At 40.2% G+C, this 27,449-nt stretch overlaps 1 protein-coding gene across 3 annotated transcripts in view; it reads left to right on the forward strand.

Moving 5' to 3' along the window:
* The window catches only part of LOC149234612 (glycerol kinase), an 80,059-nt gene that overhangs the window by 8,581 nt on the left and 44,029 nt on the right, over positions 1 to 27,449 (forward strand). For all 3 annotated transcript variants that reach the window (XM_089371883.1, XM_089371884.1, XM_089371885.1), the window contains exon 3: positions 14,629 to 15,332. In XM_089371883.1, coding sequence (XP_089228009.1) covers positions 14,629 to 15,332 — 704 coding nt within the window. The remainder of the gene's footprint in view (positions 1 to 14,628; positions 15,333 to 27,449) is intronic.

A 27,449-nucleotide genomic window follows, 5' to 3' on the forward strand; every position in this document is an offset into this window, starting at 1 on the left:
TGGGCCATGATATGATTAATTTCATTGCGCTATACGTAAGATCGAGCCATTGTAAACATAAAAGGAGCCACGAACCACTGATCCCGAGCCACACAATGTGATTCATTGTGTGATGGCACCATATATATATATATATATATGCAAGCCATATAAAAACGTGAATGACGCCACTGTTCATAACAACTGATGCTATCCCTCAGATCGATGTCACATTACCACTTGCAAAATATAGAATCTATATGAGATCTGCAATGTGATGCCTCATTGTACCATCAAAGGTGTGAATCACTGTATCGTATCCACAGAGATGTGTAAAACAAACCATAGTTGTCAGAGAGCGATGCAAGCTATCTTGAATCTTGATCACATTGTTTGAAATGCGACGTCGTCCCAAAGGAACACACAACATACATAGTGTGATCATAGTCATGTTTGCAAGTTCATCATTATATATATCCGAGCCAATATACGATGAGCGAGAGTCTTAGATACCATGTATGATCGAGCCTTAAGACTGTAATGCTTGCTTCATACAAATCATATAATTTAGATGCCACTGATCAAGATGAATTTCACTAGATATATTTATGCAAGATTAAGCTACCATGGAATCGAACTAAGCACGGAGAACCTCATTAACCACTGTAAAATGCGACTACAGGGATAAGATTGCGATCTACTTAGAGATATGTATTGCAATGAGCCTAAGACTTATTTATTGATCCACAAGAATTTTTGTGAGAGCTAGTGTAATGCCATAGTGAGGTCACGATACCACTGTTCCAACAATGCAAGTGAGCTACACTAATTATAATCTACAAATTGTAAACCTGTCATAGAAACGTTACAGGAGCATAGAGCGAATCCACAAAGATGTTGAGCCCAAAATTTTGTTCAACCTTCAAAAGTAGGAACCTTTTGAGGCAAGGGCTAAAGGAGTTCATCCAATAGAGTGATCTTCAAGCCTTTGTAATCAAACCTTAAGCTCTGAAAACATGTTGGAAATTCGAGAGGCCTATAATTCAATTAAGATTTTCCTTTCCATAGTAATTGCGTGTGAATTTAATTTACTTCTTCATTAATCTTTATTCTGATTCTTTCATCAAACAATTACCATAACATGAACATGAAGATCACATAAATAAAAAAACACAAGATATAGGCTCCAAGCCAAGGCAAAACCTAGAAAAATTCTCTTCTTATAGAATCAGATCAAATGAGATGTCCAAGACCCATAACCACATAAAACTTCAACCTCTAGATGATAAGTCAAGCCCTATCTCTTTCCAATAGATCCATCAACAAGAGATGTACCAAGGGAGATCTTCCACAAACCCTAGCTCAAGAAGAACTTCTTTCTTTCAAACTTCGGCCCTCCACTTCTTCTCTACTCTCTCTGCGATATGTTAGACCACAAATCATCAAGTGTGCATATCCAATTGAGCTTCATCTTCCCTCTATTTATATGTTAAGAGTGGTGCATTTATACTATAAACATGTACATTGGGGCAAGGCCGACTTGGCACTATTACACACCACCTGTGGGTTTTATGCATAGGAGAAATTTTTTCTCCTAGATGGTCCTCCGCTGGCAGCGAACGGCCCCTTGCAGTCACCAGATAGCTCGATGTGCCATTATCTCCTCCACCTGAGCCAACCATGTGATCCCTCACCCATATGTTATGATTGTGTGTTTGAAGGTGGGCCTTCTGACCTTGAAGGTAGGAATTTTCATTGGTATAGTTGAGTAATTTTCCTTATTTATCATGGACACTTTTTGGCATGGATTAGTGGGGGAATTTGGCAGAAAGAGTGGGCTAGTTCTATACTCTTGTCTCCACCGGTCGATTTGGTGGTTACCCTTGTGTCCTAGTCCTGTGGTGTTAATTTTTAGGATAGCATGTTCTTTGTAGAAGACAAAAGCTTCAATTCTCTCATTAGCTCAATTATTAAATCGTTAGCAATCATGTGAAACATTATCATGATCACTGTAACTGAGAAAAGAACATGTACAATAAATAATGAAGACAAGCCAAGACAAGAGGAAACAATAAATTGGCTCAAGCCAGGGAAAAACCCCAAGATGGGGAAGCCCTTGATAAAATCTTCTTATTATTAATATCGAATGTTCAACAAAGAGAGAAAGTACAATAACTTAAAGTCAAAATGACTTAACAATAATAAGTTCCAACCTTAGACGAGAAGATGGCTCATAAGGCTGTCATTCTAGCACTTTGTTATATGTAGATACCGTAGGGCTTCTTACAATACACAATTGTCTTGCTTAACTGATTCAAAACACCTCCTTTAAGTGCGGTTTATCTAGGCATACTAGGAGCTCCCCTTCGCTGGTTTCAAGGGCTGATCTAAGATAGATTAAGCCCTCAAAACCCTCTTGAAGATAGTGACATATTTGAGCAGTCTTTTGACCTCAGAACAAGCTCATTTAGGCCTTCATCTTAACTGAACCAAACCTTAGGAGCTGTGACCTTCCTGCACAAGATGAATGTCATACAAGACAACCCTAAACTGTCTTCCAAACAATCCTCTGATCCACGTCTACCTTCATGATGGATTTTGGTTAGTAAAGGATGGTGAGAATTGCCCAGAATTTCCTTTATGTCTCGTGGCTTACTTGACAGAAGCATCTCGACCTTGATGTAGAAGATAGAGATCCAAAAACAACTAGTCCTTTATCCTCCAACATCTTGGCTATTTCAGACAAAAATGAAGCCCTTTCAATGTGTGAAATGAGGGAGATGATACTCCAATATATACAATTCATTGTGGTCAAGAGACCTGACTATTGGGCTTATTGAGCTAACATATAGGTGAGGTCGACCTTGCTAATTTTACATAGGAGAAACATAAATTCAAAATCATACTTCTCCTTAGCCAAATTTGATGATCTTTATATCGATTTTGGTCCTCTCGAAAAGAGGAATTCAATGGAATGATTATCTCCATCAACTGAGCTAGCTAAAGTGGAATTTGGCCCTAGTTGCCATATTTAACATGTGGGATCTCCTTTACTGGCCTTAGCTTTAGGGTTGGCACTACATTGGAAATCATGATTTTGGTTGCGTGGTCTTGCTGCTCGACACCATATACGTTGCTCCCTTCCGCTCATTCTAACCCCATTCATCATTTCTTCCATCCGGGTCCACATAGGGTAAGCATCCCCCTCCCTTTGTCCACACCTTGGGTCAGGGTTAGAATGATGCCCCGAAGGTTTGTGCAGCTAAAAAGAAAAGAAAAAGCATAATTTAGCCACTCGCAACAGGAAATATACCACAAAATGCAAAATATGGCCGGGACATACAAATTTAGCATGTGGGCAAAAGCCAAACATGAGCTCTACCCCTTATTTATAGCCGTCACCTTGGTTCCAATGGGCCCTAGATGAGCCCCCTCCACATAAAGGAACCCATGATTGTCCCAACCCCTAGTGGGCAATGAAATGCCCCACCTTAAGAGGGAGTACCTACCACTATATCCTACGCATCATGCTCTCAATCCCTGGAGCCCCAAGCAGTTATGAAGAAAAATCAATTAAAGGCAAAAGGAATATGAAGAAGGGTGGAAAAACAAAGGTCGGGGTAATTCATGAACCACGATTTGCTCCCTCCTACACTCATATACCCAGGTGTGGGCTTCCCTTATTATAGCTACCTTTGTACCATGGCATGTGGCTTGGAGCACTCCCCTGACTCCCACTTCGTTCCATCACTGCATCATTTGCCACCTGCGACCTGATGGATGTACCATGCACATGTCATCCCTTTAAAGGTTGAAGCCACCTAATAGAGTCCTTGATTAACCCCCTTATTGAGCTTGGAGACACTTGTACATGCCGAAGCCTGCTATGGAAGGGCATTCAACCATGAAGTGCCCCATTGATTCCATGATTTGTAAGCTTCTTTACTTTGTTATTCTAATGATGTGTTGTATTGGAGGGCAAGGGGATGCACTGGATCTTATGCAGGATTGCAGGTGTGTCTCCTTTTGGGGTTTGGTCCCCCTATACGCAGTCCAAGTCCTCTAGAGGGCTATATTGGCACTTGTAGGGTGAGAATTTAGATCCATGGGCCTCCACCATAGCAGAAAGAGAGTACTTCATGGATACCCAACATCGTTTAGTGATTGCTCGTGTTCCACCGTTTGGATGAGGATGATGCACCTGGTTCACCATGCCTAGCCAGCTCCACACTTGCCTCATACACTTGGAAGATGTTCCAAGATCCAGATGAGGATGTGTCTCATTGCAGGAGACAAAAGGAAGGCTTATGTCATCATCCTAGCCCTTACAGAGGGTTTACAGGCATTAGCGATCCACTTGGAGACCCATGAGGATGTCATTGTGCCCCCACACCCACTTGGGAGCACCGCATGTGACTTGCTTGGAAAACAAGGGGCCAACCCCTTGTCCACTATGTTTGGAGCCTTTTCACTCATCTTGGCACATTTGGACTCCATCAGCCTCTTCAATGGCCCAACGACTCATCATATTCATTATTTTTCCCTCTTGAGACGCTATTCTTTGTATTATTGAGCTATCTTGGTGGGCTTGTCACCAAGTCATGTCATTATTGAGCATTATTTTATTATTTGGGGCTAAATATGACAAATTAGGCTATTCGAATCCCTTATTGGACTGTTAAAATAGATGAGAGGATGATTCATTTCTCTCATCATCACTTGGATTGGATTAGTATCTCTTAAGAGATTTTTTCGCACTTTTTGCTGGGTAAGTTTTTTGGAGCTTTCTTGATGCACTATGATGTTTGGATTTCCGCTATTGTCTTTGGAGCTTCTTTCTAATGCAAATATGATGAATGTATATACTCTCTCTCTCATGTAAGTCAAATTTTGATGCTATTCTTGTTATTTTATTGGTTTACTACATGTTATGGTTATTATTATTCTTGTATGGGTTAAAGTAAATGCAAAATTCTTATGGGAACATTGAATAAGTGATTTAATGCATGCGTTGTACTTGAAGAGAGTGGGTGAATGTTTTTAGAAGCACCTAATAGGTTTTAAGCCTCAAAGCTTCATCTCTTTGGTAAATTTGAAGTGTAAATCCCTATTGACCTAGTTGCTGCCCTTGGAGAGGCTAGCAAAGATCAATTAGGGCTCATTAGCTCACGAAAATTCATGATATATGTGTATTTTGACTCCATTAAGCCCAAGCAATAAGGCACTAATCCTCATATCCCTTTGGTGGTCAAATTTACCTCTCTTTTCTTCACTTTTCCAATTTCTAGGCCTAACCTTAGAGGGTCTCCTAGGGCATCAAGCGTGTTTGACACCTGATCTGCTAAGGGTCATGGTGAAGAAGTTGAATAGTCAAAGGGAGTCCAAGAGACCTTGGAAGATGAATCCAAGAGTCACTCCAATGTATTATAAATGTATATCATGTGAACAATATAATGCATTCAATGTTTATCCTTCATATTTTGTCTTCAATGTTTATCCAATTTGAACCACTGGTTTTGTGGTCTTTCTATTTGCATGTGAGTTCTATCTTCTTGTTTGTCAAACTGCCATTATTATGTGCATGTTTATTTCTTACTACACAGGATTTTGTTTCCTTATGGTTTCTCTATGCATTCATACATGTGTTGAATGGTTCATTCATCTCTGTGGTTGATTGAATTCCATGCGTTGTCTATAGTCTCGACATAGCAAAAACGGCTAGTCTCCTCATACTCAACATAAACCCTGGGGAAGCCAGCAATAAATGAATGGTCATGAACATTACTTCTTCTGTCGGTGACTCTGTCCTCTCAGCTCCCACACCTTGAGCCTAGGCGCTCAGCGCTACCATCCACACCTAATTAAAAGTTGTCAGACTGTCATACTCAGCGTCCCTACCATGTATAGTTTTTAAAATACATTTCTTGCCATATCTGCTCATTGTTTACCTTGTCAGAAGCGTTTCCTTTGCTCACCAAACATGCGTACAGAAAGTCCTCACTTTCACTCCTCTCTGCAAGTACTGAATAAGTGTACAAAAAATCCTCACTTTTTGAATGAATGGATGGCATAGTAGCCCGCCCATTCTCTCGTCATATTTCTTCGCAAGCCATGTATAGTTGAGAGCGTTGTAATTCTTGAGTAGAACCATCTCGCCATGAAAATTCACAATGTCTTTCCTTAATTTGATCATTTCTTCGTTGTACTCAGTTTCAGAGAAAACTGCCCTGTTCTGTCTACTGTTGCTCTTCAACCTTTTGGTCCTATCCTACAGCTCCTTCTGACGGATGATGTATTCTTCTTCTTGCTCCATAAAGAAGGCATTAAAGTTGTCGATCTCAACATTCAGCAAATCAACGAAATTAGACTCATCTGCAGTCATTTTGCACTTATTGCATTTGAAATCTAGAGCCCTGGACCCTTGTTCACAGACAACGATGGGTAGATAGTCATTTGATATGACAAGGATGTGTCCTTTCATATTCCAGATTACTCAAAGCCCATCCAGTTTCAGAGTGCTAGATTTCTTTATGACAATTCATCTTCAGTTGTTCTAGATTCTGCTCCTCTTCCACAACAACCACAACAGGTTATTAAATGCCAACATTGTGACCGAGTTGGCCATATGAAAGATCACTGTTTTGATCTTCATCCATGTGAGCATTGTCATAAAACTACTCATTCTTCAAACAAATGCTTAAAAAACAAACCTCCTGCATGAACAAATTCATCTTGGATGGACCGCTTCTTCGCAATGGGCTTCAACAACCAAGAAGGTATTTCAGTCATATGTCAAAATTTCTTCTAGAGTATTGAAAAGTCTTGCAATTGAGTTTTCTCCATCATCTCACTTTGTATCTGACAATGGGGAAGTGATGGTCATCTACAAGCTTCAAAGCCACATCAAGCGAGCCTGAGCCAAATACCAGATTCAAAGTTGTAGCCGGAGACAGAGATGCCCTTTAGCATGCCTTTGGTTGGTGGTCAACCTTAGACCATATATGCGGGGTTGAGATCTTCCTTTTCAGGTTGAGCTTCTCCCTCTTCAAAGAACTGGGGACACTTCCTCTAACATAAGACTTCAACTTCTTGTCAGTTCTGGAAGAGTTTCAGGAATCGCATTAGGCATTCGGGAGTTGGTGGTCATCCTTAAACTACCGCAGGTTGTAGGTGTTGATTTGGGGTAGCATCAGATGTGCTCTAGCCATGAAAATTGGCGGAGAGGCTAAAGCACATGAGATCTCCAAGACCCAGAAATGGTTTGGACAGATTGTACCCGGTTTGGGAGATATTAAAATAATTAATATTTTTAATGGAGTTCCTAAGTCTAAACTTAGGAAAAATAAAATATTAATGGGTATTAATATAAAACTGGGTTAGAAGGTTCCAAAAGTCATGGATCAAGCCAAATCTAATCTTAGCCGTTGATTAGAGATTTAATCTCGGCCGTTGAAGGACCAACGAGAAAAGTATAAGAAGAGGCTTGAGGGTCAGTTGGAGAATACACCAGAGTGATCAGTTATTCATTTTGCTAGAGCGGGGTTGCTAAGAAAAAGTGAATCAGTGATCAACAGTGAGGGGCAATGAGTACTGGACAGAGAGGCAGAGACAGTACTGAGAGAGCAGCGCAGAAGCAAGGGGAGCGAGAGCAGAAGCCAGTTCAAGCCATGCAGAGCCCAGCAGAGACAACGCAGAGGCTAGAGGGATTGCGTCATCCACGCAGAGGCTGCTGGAGTGACGCAGAGGGTCCCAGAGGCTGTGCAGTGCCTCAAAGGGCTGACGTAGAGGGTCCTAGGGCTGATGCAGGTCAGCAGGAGGTTGACGCAAAGGCCAAAAGGGCCAGCGCTGAGCTTCAGTTGTGTCGGAGAGGGTTTCGTGGGACAAGTTTTCTAAATACCTGTTTCCGAATATGGAGGTATTGCTGCCGTGTATTTTTCTTTATCAGGTGAGCCGGTTAGGCACCTAATTGTACCCAAGGAAATACTGCATAATAATAAACTCTCAGAATCGCTGCACTGGTTTTCCTGCATTCAGTTTTTCCGGGGACATTTTCCAAAAAATAACGGTGTCACTTGTGTGCTTGTTTTCTTTCAGTTGATGATCTGTAGATGTTGTGATTGTATTATGTTTATTTCAATATTTAAATGTTTTAAATAACTTGTTCAAGTAGAAGAAATAAACCAACAGAATACAGATTAATTTTCTAACGGATAGAGTTGGAAATTTCAACATGGTATACCGTATGAGAGCGTGGTTGCAGATCACAGGAGAGCTGAAGGCATCAGCTAAGCAGAGCATTTGCAGCAGAATCAGTTGTCCCGAGTGACAGTAGTTGATCCTTGCAGAAGTAACAGAGGAAGGGTTGACGCAGAGGGACTGCGTCATCAGTCCGGGCCAGAGAGAGGCCAGCGCAGAGGCTGAGGAGGGCAGAGAGAGGCTCACGCAGAGCCATGCAAAGACCAGGAGGGTTGACACAGTGGCTGAGGGAGCTATTTTTGTTGTAGCCTGGATTGCGTAGAGCCTAGAGGCTCAGTCCTTTAGTTGCTAGGGCGAAGGAAGTTGTGGGCAGTTTGTGGGAGCGAAGTTGGTGGGGTACTGTGGTCAGAACAGTACCTAATAGGGCAAGACCAAGGTAGAGGAAGTCACTGTCGAGGCAGATTTCTAGCCAAGGAATCCGAATCAAGGTTGCAGTTGCACATACGATTGGAGAGGGGCAACTTGACGGTTGGCAGAAGGATTTCCAGGAGGGAAATCGGGACTCAGAGCGAGTCTAGAAGAGAAATTCCAGACGGGAAGTAGAGAGACTTGGAGGAGTCAAACTGAGAACTTCTAGACGGGAAGTAAAGAGACTCGGAGGAGTCGAACCGAGAACTTCTAGACGGGAAGTAGAGAGACTCAGCAGGAGTAGAATCGAGAACTTCCAGGCGGGAAGTAGAGAGACTCGAAGGAGTTGACAGAGAAGAGCAGAGAGATGGCCGTGAATGGGCTAAGAGATCAGGATAGGCTGGACGGAGCATCCAACTTTGTGGTCTGGAAGGCCAGGATCTTGTCCATTCTAGACAAACATCGTATCAAGGTTTTCGCCTTGAGAGTAATGGCTATCCCAGTTGACTCGGTAACTAATGAAAGGTACGAGGAAGCAATGGCTAAGGCAAAGTGCATCATCCTTGATGGGGTCAAGGATCATGTGTTCCCACATATTGCCGAGAAGGAAACGACAAAGGAGATGTGGGACACTTTGAAGACATTGTACCAACATACTTCCGTGCAGAGGAAGATACTCCCGGAGAACCAGCTAAGGTCATACCAGATGCAGATAGATGTCTTCCTCGGTCGGTTGAAGGAGATCCGTGACCAACTGACTTCCATAAGGGCCACACCGGATCAGGAATTGATGGTGAGGACCGCACTTAACGTAGTCTCCGACAAGTGGGAGACATTTTTACAGAGCATACTGGGTAGGGCGAGTTTTCCAGATTGGGAAGAATTGTGGGCAGCTCTTCGTCAAGAAGAGATTAGATGGCTGGCTAAGATGGGGAGTAGCAGCAAAGGGGTCAGGATCAAGAAGGAGGAAGAGGATGTGGCTCTAGCATCTTTGGGAAAGCAGGAGAAGAGGAAGAAGAAGGACCTCTCTAAGGTCAAGTGCTTTCATTGTGGGGAACTGGGTCACTATGCGAACTAGTGTCCGAGGAAGAAGAGAGGCTTTTGACTCGAAGGCAGTGCCAGCGAAGGCAGAGAAAGAAGTCGAGGAGGATGACAATTGTGCCATGAGTGCTCACGTGCCACTTGAGAAGAAGTGGGGAGACATCGTGCTGTAGTTAGGACTACATGCGATGAGGGGTAGGATCCTTGAGGTACACAACCTCTTGGATTATACCTCGCTACGGGAGCCCCGAGGAGAGAGTAGTAGGATTGGCGGATGTGGGTAGAGATGGATGCAGATGGAGTGACAGAGAGTACTACAGTGCAGGAGTCCTAGGGCAGCCCGAGGCTAGCAGGCTGCAACAGTGCGAGAGGCACGGGAGTGTTGCACCAGTGCAGGATGGTACAGAGAGGTGTGCAACGGTGCGAGATGCAGGGAGTTGTTGCAACAATGCAGAGGTTAGTAGAGGGAGCACTTGTTAGCGGCAGAGAGAGCTTCAACATCGGGAGTGTTTCTTGCCTGACAGGGATGTCAGAGGTTGGGCAGATCAGTTACTTACTTCTCAGTAACTAAGTTGCAGTGCAGTAGCATGATGCAGCATGATGAGAGGGGATGCAGTTTTGGGAGGATGGACCAACAACAACACGGATGTAGAGGGAGCTGCAGTACAGATGCAGCAGTGGCAGTGGCAGGACCATGGGCAGTAGTACAGAATGCAGCAGTGCAGAGGATGTTGGGTGGGGAGGCCTAGCATCGGCACAGGGATTGATGCCGGATAATCAAGGTGATGCTCAGTATGGAGTATTACTAGAACACAATCCTCGCTAAGAGGGAGTGTTGATTTGGGGTAGCATCGGATGTGCTCTAGCCATGAAAATTGGTGGAGAGGCTAAAGCACATGAGATCCCCAAGACCAAGAAATGGTTTGGACAAAATGTACCGGTTTGGGACATATTAAAATAATTAATATTTTTAATGGAGTTCCTAAGTCTAAATTTAGGAAAAATGAAATATTAATGGGTATTAATATAAAACTGGGTTAGAAGGTTCCAAAAGTCACGGATCAAGCCAAATCTAATCTTAGTCGTTGATTAGAGATTTAATCTCGGCTGTTGAAGGACCAACGAGAAAAGTATAAGAAGAGGCTTGAGGGTCAGTTAGAGAATACACCAGAGTAATCAATCATTCATTTTGCTAGAGCGGGGTTACTAAGCAAAAGTGAATCAGTGATCAACATCGAGGGGCAGTGAGTACTGGATAGAGAGGCAGAGACAATACTGAGAGAGCAACGCATAAACAAGGAGAGCGATAGCAACAACCAGTTCAGGCTACGCAGAGCCTAGCAGAGACAGTGCAGAGGCCAGAGGGACTGTGTCATCCACGCAGAGGCTGCTGGAGTGATGCAGAGGGTCCCAGAGGCTGCGTAGTGCCTCAGAGGGCTGACGCAGGTCAACAGGAGGCTGATGCAGAGGCCAGAAGGGCCAGCGTTGAGCTTCAGTTGTGCCGGAGAGGGTTTCATGGGACAGGTTTTCTGAATACCTGTTTCCGAATATAGAGGTATTGCTGCCGTGTATTTTTCTCTGTCGGGTGAGCTGGTTAGGCACCCAGTTGTACTCAAGGAAATACTGCATAATAATAAACCCTCAGAATAGCTGCACCGGTTTTCCCGCATTGGGTTTTTCCGGGGACATTTGTCCAAAAATAACGGTGTCACTTGTGTGCTTGTTTTCTTTCAGTTGATGATCTGTAGATGTTGTGACTTTATTGTGTTTATTTCGGTATTTAAATGTTTTAAATAACTTGTTCAAGTAGAAGAAATAAACCAACAGAATACAAATTAATTTTCTAACGGATAGAGTTAGAAAATTCAACAGTAGGCCTCCCTTTCCCAGGTTGTAGGCCTCCCTTTTCCAAGTTGAATGTCTCCCTCTCCAAAGCATTAGGAACACTTCCTCTAGCGGAAGATTTCAACTTCTTGCTAAATTTGGAAGAGTTTCAGGAGCTGCACTAAGTGTTCCAGTGTTGGTGGTCATCTTTAAACCACCACCTTATACCAACATTTCAGAGAGCACATTCAGCCTAGTGCTACCATGCATTTTTGCACATTTTGTATTACATCTCTCTTCTTGGACTCACATACCCCTTTGGACTAAGAGGGGGAATGTTGGACACCTAATCCATTGAGGGTTATGGTGAGGAGTTGGAACAATCAAAGGTAGTACAAGAGACCTTGGAAGATGAATCCAAGAGTCACTCCAATGTATTTTAAATGTATATCATGTGAACAATATAATGCATTCAATGTTTATCCTTCATATTTTGTCTCCGCCATGGTTGTGTTTAACAAAGAAAAATATATTATAGCCATCCAAACACCTTGAAAATTGGTCCACAATTGCAACGGGGTCTTCTCAAAGGGTCCTCCAAATTTCCAACAATTCCGATTGTGGAATCCCGAGATATCTCAAGCCCTAGCTCGAGGATCATTTCTCTCCCTAGGTTGATTTGGGTTAGTGTCCTCATTTGGATCATTGCATTCAAATTTCAAAAGAAAATTAGTCCTTTGATCCTATTCTCTCCCCTAATTAGGTCAAGCCCCTCTTTGAGTGATCAACTCCATACCCTTGACCTAGTTTGGGTCCACTTGGCTTCTTTGTGGTCCCACAAATCTACAACTCAAATTCCACAAGGATTACTTGGAAGCCATTCCTTCATTGGGATCCTTGAGTCTAGGAACCTTCTTGTCAAAGCATATTCCTTAAACCTAAACTCAAGAATCCCCTTAGCCCTTCCTAGAGAGCCCATCACCTTGCTTCTCAAGCAAGTAAGCCATTTATTTGAGCCTCTCTTGTGAATAGGCTTTAGGAATCACCCCTCTATCCATTCACTGATCTACTCATCCTTGTGATTCCTCTTATACTGGGTCTCCTCCCATTGGTGAAAGTCCGTAAGGAGCAAGGAGCGTTAGCTGAGGTGACAGTGGGCTATCGCTCTGTTGTTGCCCCTTGACCTAGTAGTTGCTCTATAGGATCCCCTCCTAGGACCCCTGCTAGTTTGAGCGGTAACAAGCACCTAGAGGAGTTTTTGTGCCAAAATCACATTTAAAAATTTATTTTTCTTTTTCTTTTACAATAGGTCCAAAATAGGACTTTGGCTCTTTGACTCAAAACCTAGAAGCATGAAGAACATGCTTTTCTAGAAAAATAACAATAATATTTATTTTTCTTTTCTTTTGCTTTTTACATAAAATATATAATGGTACAAATTATGAAGACCGAAACTAAGATCCACTTTTTAAACCTAAATAATTATTAATAAATCTGATCTAATTAACTAACGAATTTTTTTAATTAATAATAAATAAATAATAGTTATAGTAATAACCTTGTTAACCTAATTCCCCTTTTCTCCTGTTCTATTTTACCATGTCTAACCTCCGGGATTCCTTTCTCCAATTTAAAACATTTAATCCTTAACTAAATATTGTTCTATTCCTCTTCAATCAATTTTTTTAATAATTTTACGTAATGGTCAATTCCGTTAGCCGTTACCAATCATTCTATTTAACCCGGTTCTGCACTCTTGCTCTCACAAACAGCTTATGTGTCTCTGATGATGGGTGGAGCATCCACTTGAAACATCGGTTGTTTCAATCATGATACATTGTTTCTCAAGAAGAAAAAACAGCTTGACAACATGAATTCTAACTGTGAAAATATCACACTCAAATTAAAATCTCCTCAATGTGGGTTTCCTCATGCCATAATACATTAAAGTTCCTTAAGTTCATAAATCAGCTCCCCAATCATCTTCAAATCAGCATTGATATTCATATCCCAGTAGGTTGGCCCAATGCACTTTATTAACTATGATACTTAATGGAGTCAGCCCTGCTCTAAACAATCATACTTAATGCTCGACATCAATTCCATGTTTCAGCTATTTTGATACACCGAGCAATTTCTTTGCATCATGAAAATGGTTGATGGGATTCCCTAAAATGGAACAACAAAACTGCCATATATTCTTCACAGGTGCACCCTCAGGCTGCTCTGCGTTCACCTTATTTGCTCAAAATTGATGTCATTAGGAAACCACCAGAGCCTCAGCTGAAGTAGTGGGTAACAGTACCCAGCAGCAGTGTTCGTACTCTAAAACTTGTGATGAATAAACGATCTAAATGTCTTGTGATTTACCTTGCAATTGATATACTTCACATTTATTGGTGCAATTGAACATTTGATGCATGATCTCTTAAGCAAGATTTACTTCCATGCAATTCATAGAGAAGCACTTGTTAATCTAAGTTAAGCACATTCAAGTTTGTTGGCATCTGTAATTTCATATTTGCATAAACTTTCCTTCCATTTTTGAGGAACTTATTGTTTCTACTACTTGACCTAGCATAATTTGGCTCATGGGAGAACCCTCCTTAGGTTAGGAAGCCATTTCCTTAGCTTTAAAGCGAGAGGTAAGGCCACCAAGGTGACAGTGGGTGGCTTGCCTAGTAGTTGCTCCTTGACTCTCCCACTAGGATTAGGACATTTATCTTTAGGTGAGAGTTTGAGTCACAACACCGACCTCAAGCTTCAATTGCAGGCAGTCTCTCTTGTGTGGTCTCCGAGTATATCTATCTACTTCAACTTATTTTTTATGTGCCTCCATACAATTTTTGGCATAGCAACCTTGTAGAATCAATACTTATCCAATGGGTCTTCTTATTAATAAAAGCATGTTAGTTTTCAGAAGTAGAAATTCTCAAGTTCATAGAATATAGATATATCTGTCCTAACTAGAATTAAGATTCGATTCTGATGTGCTTCTTTTACCTAGTTGCAGTTAGAATGGAATATGCTAATATTGAGAATTTTGTCCCATTGTGAAACTGAGATGTTTTCTAACCTCATTTTAGTGACTGTTTATTTCCGAGAACTTTTAGTCTTCTGCGGAATATGTTGATTTCTTTTATATTCATTTGACATCTGTTGTCTTTTTTCCAATGGCAGTTTGGCAAAATTTTGTAAGACATGTGTCAGGTGAATGGGATGGTTATGGTGCAGAATTCTCCCCAGAAGGGAATCCCATAGAACTTCCAGAGTCAGTGGTTCCTGAAGCTTTTCGAGAGTGGGAAGTTACAGTATACGACTGGCAAACACAATGTCCCACACTTGCAGAAGAAAAAACAATCTCTCTTTTGTACAAGTCAATAAAGCTACTTCCTACTGTTGGATGTGAAGCTGATGCTGCTACACAGCACAGTGTAGATGAAAGACAAATTGGAGGCATTGATAATGAAGTCTCATCTTTTGTATTTCACTCAAGTGGCTGTTATGTGGCTGTTTGGCCTGGCAGGAGTCTTATGAAAGAAACCCATCTGCCTCATGCAAAGGATTCCGGACAAAATAAAGAGCGATGCAATATACTGGAGATAGAACATTGCCTTGTTGAAGGACAAAATTCTGAGTCACGTGTGAGGATTATACACGAAATAGATCTTCAAGAAATCAATGAAAATAAAAAACCTGAGCCAAGGTTGCAAAAAATTGCAGTGTATAGTGAGCAGTGGTATGGACCATACAGAAATGGTGAACAGCTTGGTGGATGTTCCATAAGTGGTTCTGCATTTGGTTCAAGAAGCCCACTTAAAGCTTCACAGCTTGCAGGCATATGGAAAGCTCAAAACTTTGTTGCAGAGTTGGAAATTGAATCTGTAAGTTCCATAAATAATTAAGCTCAATGAAGATGGTTTAGTATATCTGGCATGCATTCCATCTTGTCAAATATGCTACTCCAGTTTGAAAAAAAAACTCAGGACTTTCTTAACTAAGACTGAACAGAAATCTGATATTATGATTCTAAATCCAGACATATATTTCGAATTTCATTTGTGTAAAATTAGATACGCACATTCCTTACCACTTTTCTAAAGTTTATTGTTTAATTATTTAAATGTACAAAACTGAAATTCTTCTTAGTTGTTACTAGCGAAACATCTAATTCACTAAACTCTTTGTGGTGTTAAAATACTCACTATGCTTTACAAACAAAATGTATATCATCGAGTACTGCCGTGCTGTTTAAATTGAGACTTAATGTTATGTATAAACGACAAGGTAAGTAAACATAATCATGAACACAATATGGAAGCAATCACACAACACGAACAACACCAAGAAACAGCCTGGGAAAACCCCAACTCCAGGGAAAAACCCAGCTGACAGAATTCCATTAGTCCTTGGCCAAAACCCTAGCCAAGCCGGCCAGGGAGCCCACACTTGCTCAACCCTTAGCCCGTTACAATGGTCGGGCAGCCCACACTTGCTCAAGCCCTTGGCACCTTACAATAGAGACTAATAAGCCTATCTATAGGTTTCTTTCCATCCAAATAGAACTAGCATACTACCATGGGCCACAAAACTATGTGTTCAAAACCACTAGCTGTAGACTATCATTCCCGAGTCAAGGTTAATCCTAAAGGCTAACACTTAACATATTGATGAGACCATGAACAATCTACAATGCCTTTTTCCAGATGATATACCAAATATTTGGCAACTAGAAGAGAAAAATCATAAATTATAGCCTTGGTTCAAACAAGAGAATATTATGACATGTGTCTTGCTTGTCCTTGGCTATGTTGTTTTTCGGATTATCTTCTATAATCCATTACATGGCCTTGTTACCTACCATTTTGTGGGTGATATCTCTAGGAGACTTTTTTTCTTTCTCCAAGATGGTTCTCAGCCGGCAGCGAGCAACCCCTTGCAGCGACTAACTAGCTCATTGTGCCATTTCTCCGCCACCTGAGCCAACCATGTGGCCCCTATCCCATCTGCCATGATTGTATGTTTGAAGGTGCACCCCCCAAACCTAAAGGTATGCCTTGTCATTTGGTAATTGAGTATTGTAGTTTGCTTATCATGAACACTTCTGGGCATGGATTAATGGGGGGATTCAGTGGAAAGAATGGGTGAAGTTTGTGCCCTTGTCCCCTAGAGCCCTTTTGAATATTAACCTTGCTTTCTAGTCCGGCGGGATCTCTTTTACTAACCATTTGGCTTTAGGGATGGTATTTTATGGAAACCCCATTTTGGTTGCATGGTCCTGCTCCCTTATCTGCTTATATTACCTCCTTTCCATGCATTATTACCCCATTCATCATTTCTCCCACCCAGACCCACATTCCTCCACTGGCTCCACATAGGGCTCGCTCGCCCCTTCCCCTTGCCCACACCTTGGGTCAGGCCCGAAACAATGCCTGGAGGTCAATGCAACTAAAAAGAAAGACAAAAGCATATTTGGCCACATTCAACAGGAAAATGTACCACAAAATGCAAAAGATGGTTTGGACGGACACATTTAGCACGTGGGCAAAAGCCAATACATGAGCTCTACCCCATCATCATGGCCATCACCTTGGTTCCTACAAGTTTTATGAGCTTCCATCATCATATAGGAACCCATGATTGTCCTAATCCCTGGTGGGCGATGAACCGCCTTACCTTTAAAAGGGGATATTCACTGCTATATCTTATGCATCATGCTCTTACCCCTTCAGCCCTGAGAAGTTAATCAAAGAGAATCATAAAAATGAAAAAGACATATAAAGAAGGGTGGAAAAATCAAGGTCGGGGCACCTCATGTACCACAATTTCTCTCTCCTATACATTATAAACCCAGGTGTGGGCTTCCCTCTTATTAGCTACCCTTGTACCCCAACATGTGACCCAGGGCTGCCCCTTCTCATCCCCTACTTCATTCACCTATTTGTCACATGACACTACCTTTTGAAGGATGTACCTTGAACATATTATCCCCTTTAGAAGTAGAAATCACCTAATAGGATACTTGGTTAACCCCATTTGGAGTTTAGGAGACATTGGCACATCCCGAAGCCCATTATGGAAGGGCAGGCCATTATGAAGTCCCCACCTGTGGTCCATGGTTGGTAAGCTCATTACTCGATTTCCTTAATGATTTGCTGTACTGGAAGGCTAGGAGACGCATTGGATCTTATGCAGGATTGCAAATGATCTCCATCTTGGGTTTGGTCTCCCTATACAATGTCTTAATCCTCCAGAGGGCTACATTTGCACATGTAGGGTGTGTGTTGAGAGCCATGGGCCTCCACAACAATAGACAACACTCCATGGATCCTCGAGGATGGTCAAAGATGCTTGAGATACTCCCATTGGATGAGGAAGATGCACCTGGTTCACCTTTGCCCAGCCAGCCCCACAGATGTACCATGCACTTGGCAGCTGACCCAGGACTTGTAGGATGATGTGGCATCCCCTACACCATCATCAGAGCCCTTGCAGACGATCTACATGCATCTTCGACTCATTTGGAGACCCATGAGGTTATTATTGTGCCCCCACACCCATTGGGAGCACCACAGGTTTATTGTTTGGAGAACAAGGGACCAACCCCTTTTCCATCACTTTTGAGGGTCGTAGACTCCTACTCTTCATTATGGCACCCATGCAGTGAAAGATGCAAGCTAATTTGCTGCTAACTTTCAGATAACTAAAATTTTATGCAGTGTTAATCTTGCTTTCAATTAGTTCAGTGAAAGAGGTAAGGGTTTAGAGGATGTGCATCAGTCAGCTCCTAGGGGCTTGAAGACACTTGAAGATGGGCTGCCCAAGTCACTGAACATTCTCCAATGCAAATGCCAAACTCAAAATTTTTTTGTTAAAATTTGTTAAAATTTTTAGGGAAATTTATGGAGAAAATTTTGGAAACATTAGTGAGAGAATTTTGGTGAAAGAGGGTAGACCGTCAGGCTGAAAGAGAGGCCGAGAAAGAGGCTGGAGATGGCTAGCTCAGGGCCTCAAGGCCCTAAAAAAAATTTGCCCACGATTTTTTTGAAATTTATCTTCAACCTGCAAACAAAATGGAGATGCCCTCTGGGGTTGATTTCTCTCTTGAATCCACAAAAATATCCTACAATTTTCAGATCTGTTCATGCACAAACAAAAGATAGACAAAAACCCAAAGCATGTATATACAAAAATATGAAATATTTAAAACCCCAATGAATTAAAAAAATTGATATTTACAAATCTACAATAATATTCTATAGATCTAGTAGATCTGCAAATCAAAGCCCTCTATTAGCTAGATTTAAACAAATTTTGCACAAATTTAGAAATAAATTTGAAATTTTAAAGAGGTACAAGTCTAAGAACAACCCTGCAAATAAAATATTTTATAAGATAACTTCATAAATTAAAAACAGTGGGCTCTTTAGATTATGTAAACTGAGAGTTAGTTGATCCAACTGAGGACTTCCCCAAATGCCCAAATCTTGAATGATAACTTTTGCACACTTGGATCTGATTGTTAGATTAATAGAGATTTAAAAATAATCATAAAATCATCAAGAAATAGAGATACTTGCTACTTTTATCAAATCAAAATGATATTCTAAAAACTTAGAAATCTGTACAAGATACCTGTACAAAAATCAATCCTCAAAGGCTATTAACTAGCAAATGCAAATAAAAACAACAAAGTATTAAGAACAATATTACCACATAAATCTGAAAGAGGGACACCACAATCTGAAACCCCAAAGTCTCTGCATTTTATTAACTAGAAAAAGTTACAAGAGCTTTCTTAGAGAAAGTACACGATTCAGAATCGGATCCAAATAATGGAGAGAGGCTTCTCATTTATAGAAAAATTATCCAACGACTAGTTGGCTTGATCCCTGTCAAAGCAATCTCAACCATTGATGAAGATCAAATGATCTTTTAATTATCACCGTTGAAATAAAGTTACTTTTTGAGGAAATTCTAATCACTTTTAATTTCCTTTTAATTAACTCAAAAATTATTATTTTGAGTTAATTACGACAAAAAGTTGACTTTGTCTTAACTACTATGGCCCAAGGTTTCAAAATATCTTGAAATTTTCAATATTCCATTGGCCGGGGACCTCCAAAAATTAAAAACTTTAAAACCCACGAATTTTAAATGTTAGAGAATTTAATTTTTCCTAAGATCTAAATTAATTAAATCTATGGCTTTAACATTTTCATCTATTTTAGCCAGAAATTTTAATTAATTGACTCATGAGGGGATTATTATTTTTTTCCAACCCTCTAATATTTAGCCATGGTGTCTAACTATGAGGGACCACGCACTAAATATTTTTTATATGAAATATTACATTTCTAACCCATTAAGGAGGAACACCCGTTCATTATAGGCCCTCAATAATTACCCATTTCTGCGACAAAAAATATGATTTAGTAGACTAAGTGACTTGTAATAAAATAATTTAACCAAATAGTTAGAATTATTCTCAAATCACTTTTACAGAGACTCGATAAATAACACTAGGACTCATTTAAAATCTTGATGACAAAATCCACCCTAGCTTTGGGGTGAGGCTGAAGGGAAAACTCTGCCGATCATCCGTGTTTAGAAACACACATGAATCAGTGAGACTAAAAACCTCCTAGGATAGAAATCATCATCAGAAAAATAAATTTACTTAGGTTGTTACATACATTTGTCTTACTAGGATCATTTACATTACAAAATGTAGAATGGGTTTACAAAACTCCAGTGTACATATAGCTGATAATGATGAATCTGTGGATCATCTGAGTGCTCAGACATGATGGAAATCCATGCGCGAAAAGATGTATAGCTATGGGGTAGTTGACATGGAGTGGTCAACATCTGGCTCTACTTGGGGACATGTTGCTTCATCGAAGGAATGTGAGAATCCAGAATTTGCACCCAAAGAAAACACAGAATGACATAAGTAGCGTCCATTCAAATATAATCCAAAAATCATCATATAACATTATATAAAATAGAAGCTCTGTAACAATTCTACAAACATGAAATAATCTAAGAACATAAATAATATGCTAAAATGACAAGGTGTAAGTTTAGAGATACAATACAAAGGATGCCCTTACGGCATTAGATGTGTTCAATATAGTGCATACTGAGCATCTGCGGACTTTCAAGCAGATCAATGGGTTGTTTCTTTGATGTGCCATGCTTAATCTTGTATATCGAAGGACTTTGACTTATCCCAATGTTGTGTTGTTCTCGGCCATCAGTTGTATCAAATCTCTTCCTTCTTCTCTTCTGCTTTGTATGTTTGCTTTCGTTAGGATGTGATGTTGATGATGACATGGTCGATGCATAACTTCCTTCTTGATCCGAAAAACGCTCATATGGAAAATTTGGAATGTTCAAGAATTCTGTAACCTGCGCTTCTTTATTTTCATGAACCTGATCTGTTATCATTGGTGGGTCAACCTCGCAAGCATCAAATTGATTCTTATCAACCATTTATCTAGGTCACCTTCAATTAGCCACTTTTCAATGGAATAAATGACCTTTTCATAATAAGATGGAGCTTGTTGCAGTAGACAGGGAAGCTTACGATCTGTTGACGTTTCTTTGTTTTTTTCATCCTCCGACCCATGCTGAAATTCTTGTATCTGTATCTTTTCCATTACTTGCAACTTATTCTGAAGAGTGATCTTTTCAATTGTTATGGCATCCCTCTGGTTTGAGTGTTCAACCTTCATAGCACTGACTTCCTTGGCATGGTTTTCCTCCATGGTCAATAACTTATTCTGAAGACATATCTGACCAGCTTCCACATCTTTTATTACTTTGTCATTATCAACTTTTATGGTCATCAAACAATTTTGCATAGAGCTCATTTCTCTGTCATGATTAGCTTTCATGGTTTCCATTTCCTTAGCATGTTTTACTTTCATGACAAGTAAACAATTTTGAATGGAAGTCCTTTCTTTGTCATGATCTGCTTCCATGGCTTGTATCCTATTTTGAAGATTAATCTGGTTAACTTCAATGTTCTGAATCATTTGTGTATAGTTGAGTTGTATGTCCTTAATTCTGCGAGGATGTTCATGATCTTCTATAGGCAAATGATATTCCTTATCAACAAGATTAATTTGATTGCTCGTCCCTGCCATTCTACTATCTATGATTTTTTTGACAACATGGCAAGTAGCCTCTTCATGAAGAGCATCATAGGCCCTACAATAAGGCGGAGCCTCATCCAGAAGATTGGCAGACTCAAGTGGATTTGGTGGTCTCTGCTCATTAGATGGGCCTTTCTTATGCGAGGTATTATTATTATTTCTAGGTTGGAAACTCTGTGCTTGAGATCTTTCCATTTGGACCAACCTAGCCTGAATCACACTCATTTCCTTAGCATTATTAGATATTAACTTTGTTTGATTAAGTTCCGTGCTTTCAAGTTTCTACATCAGTATTTGCATAGGGTCATCATCAGATTCACTGGATCCTTTCGATTTACTTAGATCCTCATCAAACCCTGAAATTTCAATCTTCCCAGATGCTTTCTTATCTTTTTCAATTTCCTCAGTTAAAACCTGGGCAGCCATATAATCATTAGTTTTAGCTCGCCTCAACTCATAAGAAGTATCAACATCAAAGGCATCAACATAAAAATCCAAAAGAGACCTGGCAGGAGGTCTATAATCTTGAGGTAATTCTTTAATAATACCATTAAACCTCTTATTAAATTCCTCTACGGTTTCATTTTCTTTCTTCTCTATGACGCTGATAGCTTTAACCAAATGTCTTTCTTCTCTTTTGTCTCCATACTTGTCCTTAAAGGCATTAATAATCGATTGCAATGAATTAAACGAATTATCAGGCTTTTCTAAAAACCAATCCAGAGCATCTTCCTCTAAGGAAAGAACAAAGAGGCTCATTTTCACATCTTCATGATTATAGTCAGCACCTCCAGCATATTTACCCAACCAAGAGCTAAAATCTTTTAGATGAGCCGTAGCACTAACCGCATTATTTCCTTGGAAAGAAGGCAACTTGTCAAGGCCATTGTTAGGAAGGTCATTTGGATAACCTTGAATGTTAGCAAAGTTACAAGGGGCGAACAAGTCCATGATGTCTTGCTCAAAGGGAAAAGGAGGGGCCAAATGGATGCTAGAGAGAGAGATCCTTGCTCAAGAAAATCAATAGATCCACAAGAAGCGAGCTTCTAGCAGAAATTCTTAAAAAAAATGAAATAAGTGGTGTCGCCACTTGAACATGAATCTAGCTCCAACATCCAAAAGAAAAAAATCAAAAGGTTAGTCAGGGAGAATGTTAAGTTTAGGTATGTTCTACGCTAGAGCAATTTATTTCAATTTTCACAACTTAGCTCAATATCTTTTCCAGATTAGCAATGACATCAGCGTTAAAGTAACTGCACATAGAACATAAATATAAATCGCAGAAGACACGCCAAGACAAGAGGACACAAGATGTGGCGCTAGCCAGGGACAAACCCCAATGTGGGGAACCCTTCGTCAATTCTTCTTATATGATCTTCAATAGTTCAGGAGAGAGAGAGAGATAGATAGTACATTTACAACAGAAGTCAACACTTTGACTTATCTAGATAAGAGAATAGATCATTTCTAAGAAGATATACATGAAATCAGTTGAAGACATGCTGCTTCAATTGATTCTCCAAGGTGACTCCTTCACTTATCATTGTGCTGCATCTCGTCATCATGCTGCACCTCACCGTGCTGCACCATGCTGCACCCATCATCACTATGCTGCATCTCATCATGCTTCATCAATCATCACTGTACCCATCACTGTACTGCATCATGTTGCCATTATGTGCTTGCTCGTTGTACCTTGCATGCTTGTTGTACTATTGCTTGCTTTGTGTACTCGCTGCACCAAGTACCATACTGTTGTCCCATTATTGTTGTGTCTCATCATATGGTTGTCCCAACGTCTTACAACCGTCTCTTTGATCATTGCAGTATTATACTAAGTTACCAGAATACGAATCCGGATACAGATCCGGATCCGGATTCGGATACGGATCCGCCAGTTTTTTGAAAAGCTAGGATCCGGAAACGGCAAGTACAAGCAAATATAAAATATTTTATAATTTTTAGAATTAAAATTTATATAAATATAAAATTAAAAACATAATTTTTTAATATGTAATTTTTATATACAATAAATAATTATTATATAATTCATTCCTAAGGTATCATTTATAAATATTAATTAAATTTATATAAAAATAAAAAAACATATGGAAATTTTTAAATATATAAATTCAATATAATACTTTAAAAATAATTATTAAGTTAATCATAATATAATTAATGTATCATTTATAAATATTTAAACATTAATTATTAGTTATAACTATTTATATTAAGCAAATTATTAAACTTATTTTAGAAAAACTATTTTTAAACTTGAAAATTTATTAAAATATAAACTTACTTTTTAAACTTTAAATAAAATATCTTCTAAATAAATAGAAGTAGGTTATAATCTTGACGTCACATGTATTAAAGTTTATAATATGTATTTGTATTAAATAATATAAAGTTTATAATATATCTTTGTATTAAAGTTTATAATATATATTTGTATTAAATAATATAAAGTTTATAATATGTATTTGTATTAAATAATATAAAGTTTATAATATATCTTTGTATTAAAGTTTATAATACAGTCAAATAAATTGTGGCCCGCTAACTCCCTCTTGGACTTCATATCCGCTCGTTCTTATCATTAGCGTCATTCACTTGAATTAAAGTTTATAATATATTGTATTAAAAATAATACATTTCAATGTAAATTATGACGTCCAACAACTCAGTTTATTTTCGCGGAGGGATTTTTAAACCATTTCTGAACATTCGAAATTCACTTGAGTTGATATTTCTGTTTAAAAATTTTGTGCTGAATTACAGTTTTCTACCCACCGAGAGAAAATTTTTCCGACATACAATATATTTACACACGGAGAGAAGACGGACGGATCTCTACGGATCCGGATCCGAATCCGTTTCTGATCCGGGGATCCGCGGATCCAGCCATCAGGGTTGACGGATCCGGTAACATAGGTATTATATCATTGTTGTCCCATCATCTTGTAGCTGTCCCTTTGATCATTGCAGCATTATATCATTGCCGTCCCATCATCTTGCAACTGTCCCTTGAATATTGCAACACTATATCATTCCTGTCCCATCATCTTGTAGCTGTCTCTGTGATCATTGCAGCATTATATCATTGTTGTCCCATCATCTTACAACTGTCCCTAAATATTGCAGCACTATATCATTGCTGTCCCAACATCTTACCACTGCCCCATGAATATTGCAGCACTATATCATTGCTGTCCCATCATCTTGCAGCTGTCCCTTTGATCATTGTAGCATTATATCATTACTGTCCCATCATCTTACAACTGCCCCTTGAATATTGTAGCAATATATCATTGATGTCCCAACATCTTACAGCTGCCCCTTGAATATTGCAGCACTATATCATTGTTGTCCCAAAAACAAGCTACTGCTCCAACAATTAACTCGGTCTCCATTGAGGAACTCAGGCCTCCTCCACGCTGTCTTAGAGCCTCCCTCTCTTGTTGCGGTTAGGGAAATCCATAGACTGCGTTAAGGTTCTAGGGCATCCATTTAGGGTAGAGACCCTTTTCTAGGCTGTGTTGAGGGCTTACATTGCTGCCCTTCTTGATTGCGTATACCTCTTCATAGTTTATGTTAGGGCTTCTCCATAGGGCAGCGTTAGGGCTTCTCCATAGGGCTGTGTATAGGATAGCGTAGGGCTTCTCTTTTAGACTAGCAATGAGATCTCTCCTTGCTACATTATGTAGGCTTCCTTTACTGTGTTAAAATCTCCTCCATGATAGCATTAGGATCTAGGGCATCCTCTAGGGCAGCATATCCTCTTTGGATCTCTCCTCCCGCCAAAACCCAAAGACAAGTGGAGAGGAAGAGATCACCAAGAGGATGTGTGTACAAATGACTTTCAAGGCACCTCTATTCATATTAAAACGTTGAGCACAAGTGGGGTTTATTTGGTTGCTGGCCGACTTTGACGAATTGTCCCATAACACAAATAAATTAATATCTCCATGAATACTTATTGGAATTGGATAATCTTTAGATCAATCCTACATCTGTCGATGAGAGGGATCCAAGAAAAATATTAGCTGCCATTAATAAGATGACCCACATGGAGTTTGACCCTAGTTGCCAATTTTAACACTCCCCCTCAACTAGGGAGAACTCCATCCACTGATCCATATGTTCGACTGTACTATCTTTGCTATCACTGCTCTTCTCTACTCTGCTCTGCTGAGCTCTGCATTGCTTTGCTCTACTGAACCATGAAGAAGAATAATTGATCGAGAATGTCTCATACCATTCTCTACTGACCCGAAGTCAGTTTCATCTGAAGAGGGTGTGTCATATCACTCTTACTGACTCGAAGTCAGTTTTATTGATCCCAGATCAATATCACAAGAGAGTGTCTCAAACCACTCATACTGATCCCAGATCAATGGAGGTCATCCTAGCATAGGGAGTACGGTAGATACAACGATGCGTCCATCGATAGTACTACTATGGTCCCTAACCCCATTTCCCTGCTCATTGATTAGATGAAAGGTACTTCCCATGAGTCCCAGACTGCATGGGTAGGAAGCCTCGACATGAGAACTAATCATCTTGTCCCAAAGGAGAATGAATCATCCTGTCCAACAGTTGCCACATGAGAACTATTCATCCTAGCCCACAGGAGAACTAATCATCCTGTCCCAAAGTCGTCACAGGGTATCACAGGGGAAGGTTGAACCTTTCACCCTGTACATAGTGCACCACTAGGGGAGGGTGAGTCGCCCTATGGTCGTATGTCGCTCCAGTAAGTACCCCAAGCCCCCCAGAGCTCCCAGAGCTCAATGCATGCAACATGCATGACCCTTATAAGAAGGTCTCTTAACGACTCCAAGTCGTTCAGGAAAGTCATAGATTTGACCTTTCCCCGGGGCTTTGACAAAATGTCTGCGACCTGTACATCAGTCTCAACGTGATGGAGCCTCCTTGCTCATCGACTTACCATATCCCATATAAGGTAGTATCTGATGTTTATCTGCTGGAGCAATCATCGAATACGAGATTCCTCAACAATCGAATCCCCCCTAGTTGTCACAGAGAATCACAGTGGTATTCATCATGTGTACAAATAGTTCACTGAAGAGCTTCCACAACCAGGCAGCTTCACACGAGATCATACTCGTAGCTATGTATTCGGTCTCGGTGGTGCTTATAGCAACCGACTTCCACTTCCTGCTCATCCATGATATCGAAGCAGAATCCAAAGAGAACCAGCACTGAGAAGTGCTCTAGTGATTCTCCACATTGTTTGCCCAGTCAGCATTCAGATAATCATGCAGCTTCATATTTCTGACAGTGTATCTCAATCCATGAGAGATTGTGCCCCGAAGATATCTAAGAAGATTCTTGGCACCAATCCAGTGAGGTTCAACCAAATATGAGCTGACCGTGCTAATTGCAAAACATATATTCGGACGAAAGTTTACCAAGAACATCAATGCAAATGAGTTTATGAAACTCAGAGGCATTTTCTAAATCTGGTCCAGCATCATCACCATATAACTTCTGAAAGTTAAGATCCTCGAGGTAGTCACGGGCTTGCAGTTTACCATTCCACATCCGGAATCCAACTAACTCTTACTTCTGCAAGTGAGAGGGTATGCACCTATCAGAAATAGATCGTTCTTAGAAGGTGCCGGTATGAGAGGTCTATCATCCACAACCTTCAAACAATGGTTTGGATTGGCTTCACTCTTAGTGAATCTCAGCTTCATCTGACAGCTATCAATCCTCTCATATCAAACCCGGGGTGATTTGCTTCAAGCCATAGAGGGCTTTCTTCCACCTTTATACATGAGATTCCCGATCATGAATCTCAAACTCCTC

Source organism: Pinus tabuliformis, chromosome 8, assembly GCF_031772625.1.
Source record: "Pinus tabuliformis cultivar Carrire ecotype Pingquan chromosome 8, CPIR1, whole genome shotgun sequence".
NCBI lineage: Eukaryota > Viridiplantae > Streptophyta > Pinopsida > Pinales > Pinaceae > Pinus > Pinus tabuliformis.